The sequence below is a fragment of the Sebastes fasciatus genome, chromosome 5 (assembly GCF_043250625.1).
Source record: "Sebastes fasciatus isolate fSebFas1 chromosome 5, fSebFas1.pri, whole genome shotgun sequence".
NCBI classification, from domain to species: Eukaryota; Metazoa; Chordata; class Actinopteri; order Perciformes; family Sebastidae; genus Sebastes; species Sebastes fasciatus.
The window spans coordinates 25,771,379-25,786,907 of record NC_133799.1 but is presented as its reverse complement, the minus strand read 5'-3'; the positions used below and the strand labels follow the sequence as shown (position 1 = coordinate 25,786,907).

The 15,529-nt window shown below is 38.2% G+C and overlaps 2 protein-coding genes across 3 annotated transcripts; both read left to right on the top strand.

Annotated features, from left to right (window-relative positions):
- Window positions 1-1,487: 1,487 nt before the first annotated feature.
- srd5a3 (steroid 5 alpha-reductase 3) lies at window positions 1,488-4,364 on the top strand. Its single transcript, XM_074636113.1, has 5 exons — window positions 1,488-1,753; window positions 2,709-2,860; window positions 2,938-3,123; window positions 3,207-3,332; window positions 3,417-4,364. Exons 1-5 carry the CDS (start codon window positions 1,542-1,544, stop codon window positions 3,674-3,676), a joined length of 936 nt encoding a protein of 311 aa, XP_074492214.1. The 5' UTR covers window positions 1,488-1,541; the 3' UTR covers window positions 3,677-4,364.
- Window positions 4,365-6,922: 2,558 nt separating this feature from the next.
- Window positions 6,923-15,213, top strand: tmem165 (transmembrane protein 165). 2 transcript variants are annotated; one of them, XR_012593996.1, is made up of 7 exons: window positions 6,923-7,244; window positions 8,951-9,176; window positions 9,272-9,447; window positions 10,507-10,689; window positions 10,909-11,014; window positions 12,813-13,937; window positions 14,287-15,213. XR_012593996.1 is itself a non-coding variant. In XM_074636112.1 (6 exons), the coding sequence occupies exons 1-6, from the start codon at window positions 7,119-7,121 to the stop codon at window positions 12,887-12,889; spliced, it is 894 nt and encodes a 297-aa protein (XP_074492213.1). In that variant the 5' UTR covers window positions 6,923-7,118; the 3' UTR covers window positions 12,890-15,213. The 2 variants fall into 2 exon arrangements, 1 of the variants encoding a protein (XP_074492213.1); XM_074636112.1 differs by having other exon boundaries at window positions 12,813-15,213.
- Window positions 15,214-15,529: the final 316 nt, after the last annotated feature.

The window sequence follows — 15,529 nt, the reverse complement described above, 5'->3', positions numbered from 1 at the left end:
TAAATGTGAATATTTGCTGCTTTTATTGCTTTTACTTTATGATATTACACCTAATATCTTTGAGTTTTGGACTCTTGGTTGGACAAAACAAACAATTTGAATATGTCAACTTTGAAAAATTCTAATGGGTGTTTTTTTTTTCGTTTTTTTTACCAATAAATTAATTTGACAATGAAAATAATCATTAACTGCAGCCACAATATGATTACTTATTCCACTACTGCATTTAACTTTATATGTTCAAAGTCAAACTGATGCAAATTTAGAGAGGCATGGACATGAATGTTTTGTTAGATGAATAGCTACTAAAGTATTACATAAACAAAACAAGATAAAATATATTTAAGAGTATTTCCTTTATCTGTAGAGTTGTGTTACATCTGACTGGATGGTCCACGCTCTCATGTTGGCTCCACATGTTTTGTGGTGAGATTCAGGTGCTCCCCCTGCTGCTGCACCATTTAACCACATTGACTGTTTACTAAGTCTGAATAAAAGCTCTTCTTGTAGATGCTGATTATAACGTATTTCACACAATTACCTGGCAAACAATTAAATTATTATGATTAAATTATTACCCTGCCAACAATTTCATCCGGAACTTTATCTATCATGTCGTATTGCTGCTAAAGTCAAAGAAAGAAATACATTTTAAAACAGTATCAGCTATTTACCCTGTTAGTGATTTTCTACACAAAAGATTTGAATTTGAAGTGGACTCTTGCAGCTTTTGTTCTTCAGAAGCTGAAACAGTTGACCTTTTTTTAGTTCATACGTTAATTTGTTTTGGTCTGATATTCATAGTTGGTTGTTGATAAAAATAGATAATATAATGTAATTTACTTACAATGATATCATTTATTTTTTGAGAACTTGGATGCAAACATTTCAGATATTGTGATGTTAATCTTGTGATTATTTTGGGTAAATATCATATCCATACTTGTAAGTGGAAATGCAATACTCCCTCTTTCACCATGTTCATAGGCCTATATAATATATAATTTGCCAACTACTTTAAGTCGCTGAAATATTTGGTAAACATTAATAGACAGGCTAAACATGTGTATACACTCATATCTCTTATTTTTTCAATGTATCTTAAAATCTTATGCTATTCGTCTGGTTGCCTGATTGTTTCTTTTTTTTTTAAATAATCTTTTGTTCTCTCTTGATTTTCATCATTATCGAAGAGGATTAGGGTACATTTGAAAAAAATTACTTGAGTTCTGACTTTTAAATATTTTTTTGTGTGGCACTAATCCTCTTCCATACAGTATAATGGTGCCTCTATTGTTTATTGTTTGTGTTCGATTGTGTTGTAGCATAATTTCCACCATTATTGATTGAATTCGATCTTTCGTCTCTGAATATTAATTCCCTGTATTGTTTTGTATATTTTCCTTGTGCTAAAAAAAAACTAAATTAATAATTAAAATAAATAAATTCCATCCGGAACTATTGAGACCGTTTCCCGTCGGTCTCTTTTCAGCGTCACACAAAACATTGTCCAGACAACCGGCAGCGGTTGGAGCTGTAAGATGAGTCTGAGCTCAGTTAGTTTGAGCTGTACAGATGTTTTATGGGCTTTTCTGGCTTTATGTTTCCTTTTAGCTTTCTGTGTTCACAAGATATCTCCGAGACATGAAACCCGTCGTGTTTACGTGTTATTTCAGGATCTGATTCGATACGGAAAAACAAAACAAACCCTCAAACGAGATGACAGACTGAGACTGTTTGACGTCCCGAAGAGGTAATAATAAAGACTGGCACTCAGGAAACCACCTGGACTAACGTGATTAACTGTAATATAATGTAGTTATATCTTGTGTATATAATTTACACATTTATAATATAATTCACTGATCTTTTAGGGGTTCATTTACTTGTTTACACCTTAAAAATCAAATGTGTAGCTGCTTATTGAGTTGTAACAGTTACACACAACAATCATAATATTACTAATTTATTATTTCAGTGTAAAATTGGTCATATTTAAATTATCATGTTTTCAATACCACTAATGTTACTCACTCTATCTAAAATTTGTTATAACAATATGAGTAACACATCTCTAAACTATGTTGTTTTATTTTATTTTTTATTAGTATTTTTATTAATCATTCATAAACTGAAATTTTTAGGCTCACAACTCTTTTCCCTTTTTTTATATATATAATTTAATTCAATGCTTTACAGGTTCTGAAAATATTACAGAAACGTAGAGCACGAAACCCCCTGAAGTCAAATTGATTGCCCTTTTCTAATGTCTGTTCTTATTTATTTATTTATTTATTTATTAATGTATGTATTTATTTATTATTTTTGTTTTATTATTATTATTATTATTATTATTATTATTATTATTATTATTTCCAAGTATTATTTATTATTATTATTTAAATATATTTATAATTTATTTGTTATGATTATGATTATGATTATTATTATAACTATTTAATTCTTAACTTATTTAGAATATTAATTTTTTTATATTATTTTTTATTCTCTCATTGCATTGTTATATTTTATTCATTCCTTCATATTTTTTTATATTTATGTACTTTTTTTGTTGTTGTTATCATCTCTCCTGTATTGTGTTGTGTACTTGTTTGTGCTGGGTATGTTATGTGCATTTTTTTGCGAAATAAAGTTTTGTGTAAAACATTTTTTTAATAGTAACTTGAGCTACTTTTGTCTCCTGCCAGGTGGTTCTGGCACTTCTATGCCATCTCTGTTGGCTGGAATGGTCTTCTTCTGACCGTCTACTTGAACTTGATATTTCAGCATCAGTCATTACCGTCATGGCTGACTGGAATACTAGACATTTTGACAGGTGTACCGAGCACCGACAGTCACGGTAGGCTCTTTTATTTAAAGCTTGTGTTTTTCCTGTTTGAGTCACACTGGTACTACTGGTATTAACATTGTCTGTAGTCCCACAGCTGTCTACTTTGCTGGTGCTGCTGCTGCTCTGCGTCCACTCCCTCAGGAGGCTGCTGGAGTGCCTCTTTGTCAGCGTTTTCTCTGATGGAGCCTTACATTTGGTGCAGTATGTATTCGGCGTGTGCTATTACATCGTACTGGGGTTGACTGTGCTCTGCTCAGATCGTCTGGAAAAAGGTTAAACTCAAATCAGCCCTCTCTATGTCTGCTATTCACTGGTTCTGCCATGTGATGTTGATGTTTTGTGATGTTCTGTTTAGGGACTGGAACCCTCCTCTCTCAGCTGGACTGGTTTCATGTGGCTGGAAGTGCACTTTTCATCGGGGCCTCACTGATGCAGCATCAGTCCATGGTCCTGCTGGCCAGGCTCCGCACTGGAAAGACAGGTAAGCTGTCTTTGCTTAAAGGGATAGTTCAGGTGTTTTTTTGAAGAATGGGGTCTGATGTATTTTCTGTTTGTTGTCTTTCAGGAGCAGTGGAGACGCTGGCTCACAGAGCGCCGGAGGGCGGCTGGTTCGAGCTGGTGTCATGCCCACATTACTTCGCTGAGCTGCTGATCTACGTCTCGCTGAGTTTGGTTTTCGGCGGTCTGTCTCTCACCTGGTGGCTCGTTGTCCTTTATGTGCTCTTCAACCAGGCGCTGGCAGCACAGCTTTGTCACGAGCTTTATATCAGCAAATATGAGTCATACCCAAGACACAGAAAAGCATTTATACCTTTTGTGCTGTGAAAAGTTGTCATTTTGTGTTCCTGTTTTGTGAACTGTAAAGTCCTTGCAAAATGTCAGAGACATCTGAGGATCTGAAGGTGTGAGAGTAAAACTCACCTCTCTCTCGGCGTTGATTGACAAGGTGCTCTCGACCAAGTGAAGCTGCTCAATAGTCGACAGGACGACATGTGAGGCATGGCAGAGCCGCAGAAACATCCGTCTCGGATGTGAAGAAATGAGGAATGTCACAAATCACTTGTTCATTACAAGATATTGTTTTTGTTATAATAAGGTACATTCATGTAATACTAATGACACATTTTCTCTATTATAACATGCAGACTTATCTTGTTGTAACACATAAGATAAGTAAAGTTGTTAAATAAGGATGTTTAAAATGTTTCTTTGATAAAAAAAAAAGGTCCTTGAGAACATGAAATCAGATAAATTGAGGCTTTGACTGAATATTTTTCTTGTTATAGCAACATAATACCAGCTTGTCTTTTATAATGAGATGGTTTTGTTAAAATAAGTGGGTATGTCGCGATAACGAGAAATATACAAGTTATTTTTTAACAACAAGAACATTTTCATGGTACAAACAACAATGTCCTGCTATTGTTCAAACGTTGGGAAGATGTTTTTTGATATGATATCACTTTTGTTGTATTAAATACTACACATATACCCAATAAAAAGGAAAACTGATCATGGGAGTGGAATCTGTTCCATGTTTAATTACTCTGTATCCATATTTCTTTTAATTATTTTGTGTATATTTTGAGTCTACAGTAGGATTTGAGGAATCGACTAGATATAGTTGTAATTGATTGTAATTGAACCTTTTGTCCTAAAACCGATTAAGATTACTGTCATTGTAGAAGTGTACAGATCATATGCATTTTTTTTACGTATCAGAATCAGCTTTTTATTTTATATATATATATATATATATATATACACACAGTAGGACAATGGTGCAAGTAAAATAATAAATAATGAGAGGTATAAGAGTTATATAAGAGAGTTATATATTATATTATTATATTACCCGCGACCCTGAACAGGAGTTATATACCATATTATATATAGTGATAAGAGGTATATAAAAAACCAATTATTTTGTTTTATATATATATATAAATTATTTTTTTCTTATTACCATTTTTTGTATTTGCAGAACATGTATGTGGGATCACAATGTTCATTGTAATTAATTGTACCTGCTAAATGGATAAATATATATATCTATATAATTTCCCTCGGGATCAATAAAGTTACTATCTATCTATCTATCTATCTATCTATCTATCTATCCATCTATCTATCTATCTATCTATCCATCTATCTAATGAGAAAATAAATACAAAATTGAAAAAAAACTAAACAAGAACAAGAATATCTGAAGACAAAAAAATGCAAGGTAACAGTGTACACCAGACTGATGATATGATTAAATAATGACACTTAATATTTATCTGTCTTAATATAGATAAATATAGTATTGAATATGAAGCAAAAAAAATAAGAATTCATGTTTTATTTTAATTAGTTTATTATGTATGACTTGTAGTGACAGTCAACCTATCATGATAACTTGATTTCTTTTTTTCCCCTTGTATGTCTTTGAAACACTGAACTCATCCTTCACTACATTCACTTTACCGACAAGCAGACTGTCCAATCACTGAGCTGTCCTGTGCTACGTCACCCTTGAATTCTACGTCATCCTGTTTCCGGTCCAATCATCTCTCTCGGTTGGTCCCTGAACGCAGCAGCACGGTTCTACCTCCCGCCCCCTGGTCTGACGTAGTGATGGGAATTACGTCTCTCTTTAGTGAGCCAGATCATTTGGCTCAGCTCACCAAGAAGAGCCGGCTCTTCGGCGTTGGGCCCAAAAAGACTTTTCCCCATAGACTTCCATTGGGAAAGAGACGTCTGTAACTCAGCGGATATTCTTTTTTTAGGTGAATTAACTCCCCAGTACGAACACTCTAATAGCCCTTATTTGAAAAATTAAGATTTTAAAGTTGTAAAATGCACTAATAGCTGTATCCAGAGTTATTTCCCTTCCTCCGTTCATGTGAATGAGACCCAGACCGTGACGTTGGGACCCCGTGACCGAGTGATGTGACCGAGCGAACGCTACTGCGCATGTCCCATGTTCCCTAAGATCCGCCAAGATACGGGTACTTTTCCAGACAGAAGTCGAGCCATTTAGGCTTCATGCGCCATTGAGCAACTCTCATAGGAATGACCGAGGCCCCGCCTCCAACGCTGTATCCAGTTCTCTTAATACATCCATGGTCACACTGCCTTGAATTAAAGGGACTGTTTGTAACTTTTTACACATATAAATCTACCGGGTTGGTTTCCCATGCGCGCTCGTGTATGGCCGCTCGTGTGTGGCTACGCTGTTCAGACTCCCTGTGGACACATACCATCAGACTCCAACACAAACTACACGGAAGCACCAAAACCTCAAAGTTCTATCTAGTGAGGCCCGTCTGTTAAACAGTGTTGGCCGAGGTCAGAGGACGCGGGGGAGACCGCAGCTTTGATCTCCAGGGCCGGGGTCTCTGCTCCTCTGCCTGCTTGCCTTCACTCACACAATGCACTCGTTCTCGCTCCACCTCACGTGCATGCGCGCACACAACACACTGCAGAAGACTTCGTAGCTCTGAGAATATCTAGTGAATGTTCAGTGGACGTTTGTGCAGAAATAACTGCTGCAGCTCCTCCAGACCAACAGAGGTTTCCCGTGTCTTGTGAAGTGAAGGGGCTCCGCAGCGCGAAACGTTATCGTCTCCGACCGTGTGCCGGTGTCTCCCTCCGGCACGTGTTCGGAGACGATAAAGTTTCTCTTCCTGCTTCAGCCCCAGAGGTTGAGGCAGGAAAAGCCAACACTAAGATCAGCATTGATTCATGGAGAGACCTTCGTCTGGTCAGCTAACATTACTGCCAAGCAGCTGAAATATAGAGTGATATTGTGGTTTTAGCTGACGTGTGTCGCCTCACTGTTTTGAGCGATGCTCGTTCACGTCTATGTAAAGCGAGCACAAGCGCGAGCCCGATGCTGACTTTCGTTGACTTAACGGCCACAGGTGTCGCTGTTAACAAGCATTTCTGAACGTTACAAACAGTCCCTTTAAAGAAAAAAGAAGAAGAAAAAAACGTCTCTCGGACGGGAGCCGGCTCTTATTGTTCACTTAAAAGAGCCGGCTCTTTGAACCGTTTCTTTGAACCGGCTCGTTCTGTACCTCCTCCCTCCCCCGGTCTGTCTCTCGGTGCTCTGTTCGGTGTGATCGTGACGTGTATCACCGAGGAGTTCCTCAATAACTGAGCAGCTAGCAGCTCGGTGGCTAATATGAGGTTAGCCAGTGTTGTAGCGGATGATATCAAGTGATCCTCGGAGGATAAACTAACCTGTAAACCGTCTCCGGTCAGTATTATCATAGGAGTCATGAAGCCTCTACCGGGCCGCCGGCTGCTCGTCTCTCTGCTCTCCGTCTCCGTGCTGTTGTTGTCGGTCGGAGTTGCTGCTGTTCCAGAGGAGCACAAACCGGCTCCAGAACAACCACAACCAGAGGTTAACATCTTGAACTTCATTATCTAACCATTAACCCGTCTAGAGCTGTTTGTTGTTGTTGGTAGGAAGCATGTTGTTGTTGTTTTATACAGGTGTTCTGCTAGCTCGCTGCTACAGAGCTAACATGCTAGCTGAGGTAGCTCTCAGTGTGTTCCGGGTGGAGCTGCAGAGGGAGAAGCTAAAACATCCAGAGGGTGAAGTTATCTCAGATATGACAAAGCAGATGTTCAGATAAGATATAAGATGGTAGAGGAGGTTGTGTGTTGTCATATTGAGCCACGTTGGCGTTACCAGCTTTGTTTACATTTATTCTAATGTCCTTAAAGCTGGACAGACATGCACACATGTTGTACAGTTCATTTAAGTCAGTAACAAGTACCTCGATTCTGAGGTACTTGTATCATTTTCTGCTACTTTATAATTCTACTTTCCTACATCTCAGAGGGAAATATTGTACTTTTTACTCCACTACATGCATTTGATACCTTTATTTATAGTCAACAAATAAATTAAGATGTAATAGATAGATATTGATTTTGAGGCTAATACTTTTGTAATTTTACTTAAAGGTCCCATATTGTAAAAAGTGAGATTTTCATGTCATTTATATTATAAAGCAGGTTTAAGTGCTATATAAATACTGTGAAATTATCGAAGCGCTCAATCTATAGAGAAAAACACATACAGCCCGTATTCAGAAAATTGTGCGTTTGAAACAAGCCGTTAGGATTTCTGTCCATTTGTGATGTCACAAATATACAATATTTAGATAATTTCAGTTTTAAATGTAAACGTTCTAAATGTGTCCCAGTTTATTTCCTGTTGCAGTGTATGTAAATGACATAAGCTGACAGGAAGTAAACATGGACCCAAGCTGTTGCCAGGCAACTTAATTCTGTTGCAATTCCGTTGAAATGCGCTAAAACGGAGCGTTTCAGACGTACGGTAAATACAGGTATATTCAAGCAGACAGTACGAGGAAAATAGAGTTTTTTTTTAACATTACAGCATGCAAACATGTTCCAGTAGAAACATGAAATACAAGTATGAACCTGAAAATGAGCATGATATGGGACCTTTAAGCTGGACAGACATGCACAATTTAGACTTTTATTATAAACTGTGTGTAACTTTAAGGTCCCATATCATGCTCATTTTCAGGATCAGACTTGTATTTTGTGTTTCTACTAGAACATCTTTACATACTGTAATGTTAAAAAAAAACGTTATTTTCCTTTCGGCCTGAATATGCTGTATTTACCGGAACGTTTTAGACCTCTGTCTAAAACGTTCCGGTTTAGCGCATTTCAGAACAGAATTGCAACAAAATTGCCACAAAAGTGCAACAGAATGGCGTTGCTAGGCAACAGCTTAGGTCCAAGTGTACTTCCTGTCAGTTGATGACATTCACATACACTGCAACCAGTAATAAACTGGGACACATTTAGAATGTTTATGTTTAAAGCTGCGTAAATATTGTATATTTGTGACATCACAAATGGACAGAAATCCTGACAGCTTGTTTCAAATGCAGAGTTTCTGAATATGGGCCGTGTGTGTTTCCCTGTGGATTGAGCGTTTCAATACTTTCACAATATTTATATAGGACTTAAGCCTGCTTTATAATAAAAAAACATGAAAATCTCACTTTTTTTATAATATGGGACCTTTAACTGACTGTCTACTGTGTTGTCTTTTCTTTGCAGAAAGCCTCTAGTCCCCATCCAATAGGCCCAGTGATCTCTGAAAATGACCCCAGTAAAGCAGACCTGGGTTTCATCCACGCCTTCGTGGCCTCCATCTCTGTCATCATCGTCTCTGAGTTGGGAGACAAGACCTTCTTCATCGCAGCCATCATGGCCATGCGTTACAACCGGCTCACAGTGCTGACAGGTGCCATGCTGGCGCTGGGACTCATGACTTGTCTCTCTGGTTAGTAGAAGTGGATGTTTTTTGGAGTTATCACTCCATCTCTTTTGCTGAGTGATACTGATGTAATTGTTGTTGTCTCTCCACCTCTCCACCAGTGCTGTTTGGCTACGCCACCACCATCATCCCTAGAATCTACACTTACTACGTGTCCACCGCTCTGTTCGCCATCTTCGGTGTGCGCATGCTGAGAGAGGGGCTGAGGATGAGTCCGGATGAAGGTCAGGAGGAGCTGGAGGAGGTGCAGGCAGAGATCAAGAAGAAAGATGAAGAGGTGAGACAACTTTTTACTTTTAAGACCTAGAAAGACACTCTTAACACTCCCCCAAGTAGTACAACTCCAGAGTGTAGATAAGTTCTTACTAATAAGTAAACATACATGATTTATATAAGCAGCCACATAAACAGCTTCAGTGTGGGTACTGGTTCTCTTACTCACCGACCCACACGGTAGACATGACTGTATCATCGGGAAAACTCTGTCATGGTGTTTAAGATAATGTTGTACTTGCAAATTGGGGCTGTCAATCGATTAAAATAGTTAAACGGGATTAATCGCACATTTTTTATCTGTTCAAAATGTCCCTTAAAGGGAGATTTGTCAAGTATTTAATACTCTTATCAATATGAGAGTGGGCAAATATGCTGCTTTATGCAAATGTGTGTATATATTTATTATTGGAAATCAATTAACAACACAAAACAATGACAGATGTGGTCCAGAAACCCTCACAGGTACTGCATTTAGCATAAAAAAAGTGTTTCCCAAAGCCCAAGATGACGTCCTCAAATGTCTTGTTTTGACCATGACTCAAAGATATTCAGTTTACTGTCATAGAGTCGAAAAGAAACCAGAAAATATTCACAGTTAAGAAGCTGCAAATAGAGAATTTTGACTTTTTTTTTCTTAAAAAAAATACTCAAACTGATTAATTGATTAGCAAAATAGTTTAACAGTTGACTTTGATTAATCGTTGCAACTCTAGTTCCAACCACAGCTTTTACAGGTTAAAATGAAGTCTGCCTTACATGACCCGACCAACTGATCTGCGTTCATAAATGCTCAGATTATCTTGGGAATCCTACCGGTTATGTATGATCTCATCTCTGAACCTTGTACTTCTCTGAAATTGCATCATTTGAAGGGCAACTGTTGAAGCATTTACTGTAAAGTAGGTGAATCCTGACATGTGTCCACATGTCTAGAAGCAGGTACTGTAAGATAGTGAAACATAATACAGTTATGAAAATACTCCCATATTTAAATATGTAAATGGAGCGTTATATCCAGTGTTTTAGTTAAAGCACCTTGTCTCGTGTTGTGTGTGTGCAGCTCCAGCGGTCCAAGCTAGTTAACGGAACTGCAGATGTGGAGGCTGGATCAGGGACGACGATGCCTCAGGGAAAGTGGCACAGCTTCATCTCACCCATCTTCATCCAGGCCCTCACCCTCACCTTCCTCGCAGAGTGGGGGGACCGCTCGCAGCTCACCACCATTATTCTGGCTGCGCGGGAGGTTTGTTACATTTACTCTGTGTGTTTTAATACATGTTTATAATATATCTTATAATATATAGCGTGTCTGTAGTTTCACTTTGGGCCTCAGTGCAAAACAAATCCTTTGTTTATCTTTTTGAGTCGTACCACAAACAGCAAACGCAATTACATATTTAGGAAAGGCAATGTATAATTTTCTTTAACATCAACATGAAAGGCACTTTTTTTAACTTCCCAGGATCCATTTGGAGTTGCGGTGGGTGGCACACTTGGACACTGTATGTGTACAGGACTGGCTGTGATAGGAGGGAGGATGATCGCCCAGAAAATATCCGTCAGAACAGGTGAGATCGTGTGTTTTTTTTGGTTTTTTTTATGTTTTTAATAGCAGACTTGTTCAATCTATTTTCATGTTTACAGCTTTAAAATGTACTAAAATCTAATTATATTTGTTGAAGAAGCAAGTTACTTGAATACACAGTGAATTAGGGCTGCAACTAAATATTATTTTCTCGACTAATCGATTAGTTGTTTGGTCTAGAACATGTCAGAAAATGGTGAAAAACGTCGATCAGTGTTTCCCAAAGCCCAAGATGACGTCCTCCAATGTCTCGTTTTGTCCACAACTCAAAGATATTCAGTTTACTGTCATAGAGGAGGAAAGAAACCAGGAAATATTCACATTTAAGAAGCTGGAATCAGAGAATTTAGACCTCAAGCCGATTAATCGATTATCAAAATAGTTGGCAATTAATTTAAGAGTTGACGACTAATTGATTAATCATTGCAGCGTAAAAAAAACATTTTGATTTCATTTGTTTGTAACGTTTGTAATTTCCCAATTTGGGATCAATAAAGTCCATCTAGCTATCTAGACACACATGAGATCTTAACTTGAGCGTACACACAGATTAAGAACTTTTATAAGATTCATCAATGTTGAATTATTTACAAATTGTTCTATTTTTATAAAGTCTTATGTTATAAGCACCGCCGCATCGTAACTACTTCACAGACACAGAGTGGAGAGAGGACCTCAACTCAACAACGCTACCTCATGACAAGTAACCGAGGCAGTGCTACTGCAGTGCTGACTTTTCTCTTCCATTCTCCAGTAAACTTGTGGCAGCGACGCGCTTTGAGTTCAGGCTGGTGCATGCCAAGGGTAGAGTACGAGCAGGGAGGCGGGGAGGCATCTGATTGGTTCTTTCCAAGCGGACCGCGAGGCAGTGATTGGTAGACGTTTTTACAGGATTACAGCAGCTACAGATGACGGCTCTTTTCCGGTCCTTTTTCAGAGCTCATCAGTAATGGATCGCTGTCGGAGTGTAAAGACCATTTCAACCAATAGAACAGATAGTGTAGACTGGAGAACATCGTCAACCCTGCCTTTAACACTTAAAAGTCTTGTTTAATAAAAAAAGACTAATAATAGTCACGGCTTTTGGCACACATGAGGAGCATGCTTTCCAGCACAGATATCATCTGTATTGCTATATATCGGATTGGAGTGGATCATTCTCCAGTGCTGGCAGATGTTGATATAATGACACTTCAGACTAGAACAGAACATGTTTGTGAGTTTTTAATCCACTGCTGGTAGATTGTGAGTTATGCCCCAATGTCCTGTCTCAGGTGGCTCTACTACTACTCCTTGACAGTTTAAAATTTAAAGTTTTTATGATTGAGCATTAATGACACACCGGCGACGTGCTTCCAGGCTCACGGTCTGCCGTGGCAAATTATTATCCATCCTTTAATGTTTGCATAACTTGTCCTGGTCAGTGTTGTGGTAGCAACATGACAACCAGAGCAGCTCAAACATTGTTTTACCCCTGAAAGCACCAAGAGTTTGGTTTATGAGTGCTAATGACAGATAGTCCAGGGAGACACATGAAGTACATCTAGATCTTGTCTGGAAACACGCTCAAAGTCAACTGCAATTCAGAGAAAGACGCAACAAATCAGCGGTCTGTGCACATTTCATCAATCACATTTAGACTTAATTCCTCTTTTAAATATGTTCCCTAAAAACCACACTATAGTGAATGACCCAACACTTGTTTAATCTTGACCTGTTGGTTGTTTCTTATAATCCACCCCATAATTCAATTATTGTTTTCTCTCGTTTTTCTTCCATAGTTACAATCATCGGAGGGATTGTTTTTCTGGCGTTCGCCTTCTCCGCCCTGTTCATCAAGCCAGACGCTGGATTTTAATTGGACGAAAGACATTCAGGTTTTCTCTGTACATACGTGTAAAATTTGCTGTAGAGAGGCTGTAGTTTTGACTGTGTGTGTCCAACAGACGGTGCGACAGGCTTAAACAGAGCGCCACAGTCCCGTCCTCGTCTCCTAGCTAGCGGTCTGTAACTCGGTGGGTTTTTTCTCGAGGAGGTTGAACATTATTTTGTTACCATTAAATAATACAGTATTTCCCCCAAAGTCTAAAGAGTAGAGCACATCAGAGCCTCGTTGGAGGTGTTGAACTAGTCAATGTTTTATCTTTATCATGTACAGAAGTTAGATACACATTGAACTTAGAACACAAAGACCTGGAAATGTTTCAGAAAGTCTGATGACCTAAAAGCCTGAGTGAGAAGAGTTACAGAGGTTAGCTAGGAGAGAGAGGAGGCCGGACTGTAGCTCTCTAGAACAGCTGGATTCACATCACAAGGTGTGTGTGAGAGAGAGACAGGAGACGGGAGTGTTACTGATTGCTGCCCTCCGACCATCTCTACAAGCTTCAGAAACAGGAGCCTGACATGCAGTACTTCCCTCAGTTAGACGCTAAGTCCATTTCAATATCTTTGCCTTTTTTTGTTTTGTTTTTAAATGTTGAATGTTTTTTTTGTTTATTTGATATGAGCCGCGGGGCTGTCAGGTGACTGTTGACAGATTTAGTAGCCGTGGACCGAGCGGCTTTATTTCCATCTTCCTCTCTGGGTGATATTTTCCTGCAACGATGCATTAAAACCACATAATAATGGGCCTACTTTACGTAAGATTTGAATTTCTCATTGTGCGCTGAAAACAGAACCAACAGCACATAATTAAAGGGATAGTTTGGATGTTTCTCAGTGGGGTTTGTATGAGGTTCTTCTACATAGTCAGTGTATTACCTACAGTAGATGGAGTTTGGAGAAACAGCACGGGAGCAAAGCAAAGTACTGCTGTGGATGGATTTTAAACACCTAAAAGAATCAATATCAGTTGAAATGCACGCTATATTTAGAATATTTTCACCACTTTACCTTGCTGTCAGACAGCCCTTTCTGACGGGGAACTGAAGCTGTTATCTATGCTCTCTTCAAAGCCACCAGACTCTATTGGAAAAACAGTAATTTTACCTTTCAGAACACATTGGAGTTGCTGGTCTACTGCTGCCTCGATCGGTTAGTTTGTGTTATTGTGTGACTTTGGTGAATCTGAACTAACCCTTTAAAACACCAAAGTCACACAACAACACAAACTAACTAACCGATCGAGGCAGCGGTAGACCAGCAACTCTCATATTCTGCGAGGTAAAATTACTGTTTTTGTCAATGGAGTCTGGTGGCTTTGGAGAGAGCATAGATAACGGTTTCAGTTCCCCATCAGAAAGGGCTGTCTGACAGCAAAATAAACCGGTGAAAATACTCTAAATATAGCGTACACTTAAAGTGATATCATTAATTGTGACTATGAATAAGTACCTCATAAAACCCCACAAAAAATCCAAACTATCCCTTTAAGAAACTGTTTTTGAGATCTGATTTAAGTTGAGATTTTATTTAGTATTTCCGAGTTAATCTTCTGTTCCACATCTTTTAAAGAGAACTGAACCACTAGAATACCTCTGCGTCCAGGTGTCGCCATACCTATGATGATGTAACTACCTGTATAGGTACAGTGCTACAGAGAGCTACACCACAGCTTTAAAATAGCTTATGTGCACCTCTTCAAAATGCTAATCACACATTGGAGATATTGATCGGGGTACTCTACGCCTCCTGCTTCCAGTTACAGGTGCCGATAGTGAACAAAACGTGGATCATAGCTGCAGAGAGGCCAGTTCTCACCTCCACAGATCCTCCCACATGCTGACTCTTCCTCAGTGATTAAAGCCATTATGTACGATCCTCCTATCACAAAATCAATGATTACATCTGGTACAGAATGAATAACAAACATATAATTTATCCTGCTAAAACTTCCAGAATAAGTCACTCCTTTTTGCTATAAGCAGCTGTGTTGTAGCGACAGCGACACCTGAACACGGCAACGTAAATCAAGCCGTTTCACCTTTTTATTTAAAGTGGTATCTTCTATTTATTTAGCGTCCTTTTCTTTCCTTTTTAAAGGTCATGTACTGTAGAAACAGAAAGAGGGTGGGAGGTGGGAGACGTCACCATAAACCAGGAATGGAAATATATTTTTTAAAGGCTAAAAGCTGCATTGTCAATATTTGACAGGCTGTGAAATACTTCTGTTTGTGATACAGGTCGGTTGAAATGCCTATAAATCAAAAAATGCTCAATAAAAATGTTTCATGTGTTGTCTGATTTCTGAACCAATCATTTGTTCTGGTTTGAGCTGAGTGGACGCATTAAACTTTAGTTATTTTACTGTTAACAAAACAAATAATGAATCGTTTACTAATTATTAGTAATGCTATAATTTGTGTTATCCTATCATTAGTTTGTATAAAATAATATATCTAATAATAATATATATATAATATAAATATATATACATTTATATATCTAATATAAATATATATATGAACATCTATATATAAATATATATTTAGTTAAGTTATTTTACTGTTAAACTGAAGTTATAATTAATCATGTTTACTTAGTAATGCTATAATTTGTG

Excerpts from the sequence above, each read along its gene's own strand:
- srd5a3 (XM_074636113.1), top strand. The coding sequence starts at position 1,542 with ATGAGTCTGAGCTCAGTTAGTTTGAGCTGTACAGATGTTTTATGGGCT. Across the intron at positions 2,861-2,937 it reads ACCGAGCACCGACAGTCACG|TCCCACAGCTGTCTACTTTG; the intron begins GTAGGCTCTTTT and ends CATTGTCTGTAG. Across the intron at positions 3,333-3,416 it reads GCTCCGCACTGGAAAGACAG|GAGCAGTGGAGACGCTGGCT; the intron begins GTAAGCTGTCTT and ends GTTGTCTTTCAG.
- tmem165 (XM_074636112.1), top strand. The coding sequence starts at position 7,119 with ATGAAGCCTCTACCGGGCCGCCGGCTGCTCGTCTCTCTGCTCTCCGTC. Across the intron at positions 9,177-9,271 it reads ACTCATGACTTGTCTCTCTG|TGCTGTTTGGCTACGCCACC; the intron begins GTTAGTAGAAGT and ends CCTCTCCACCAG. Across the intron at positions 10,690-10,908 it reads TTATTCTGGCTGCGCGGGAG|GATCCATTTGGAGTTGCGGT; the intron begins GTTTGTTACATT and ends TTAACTTCCCAG.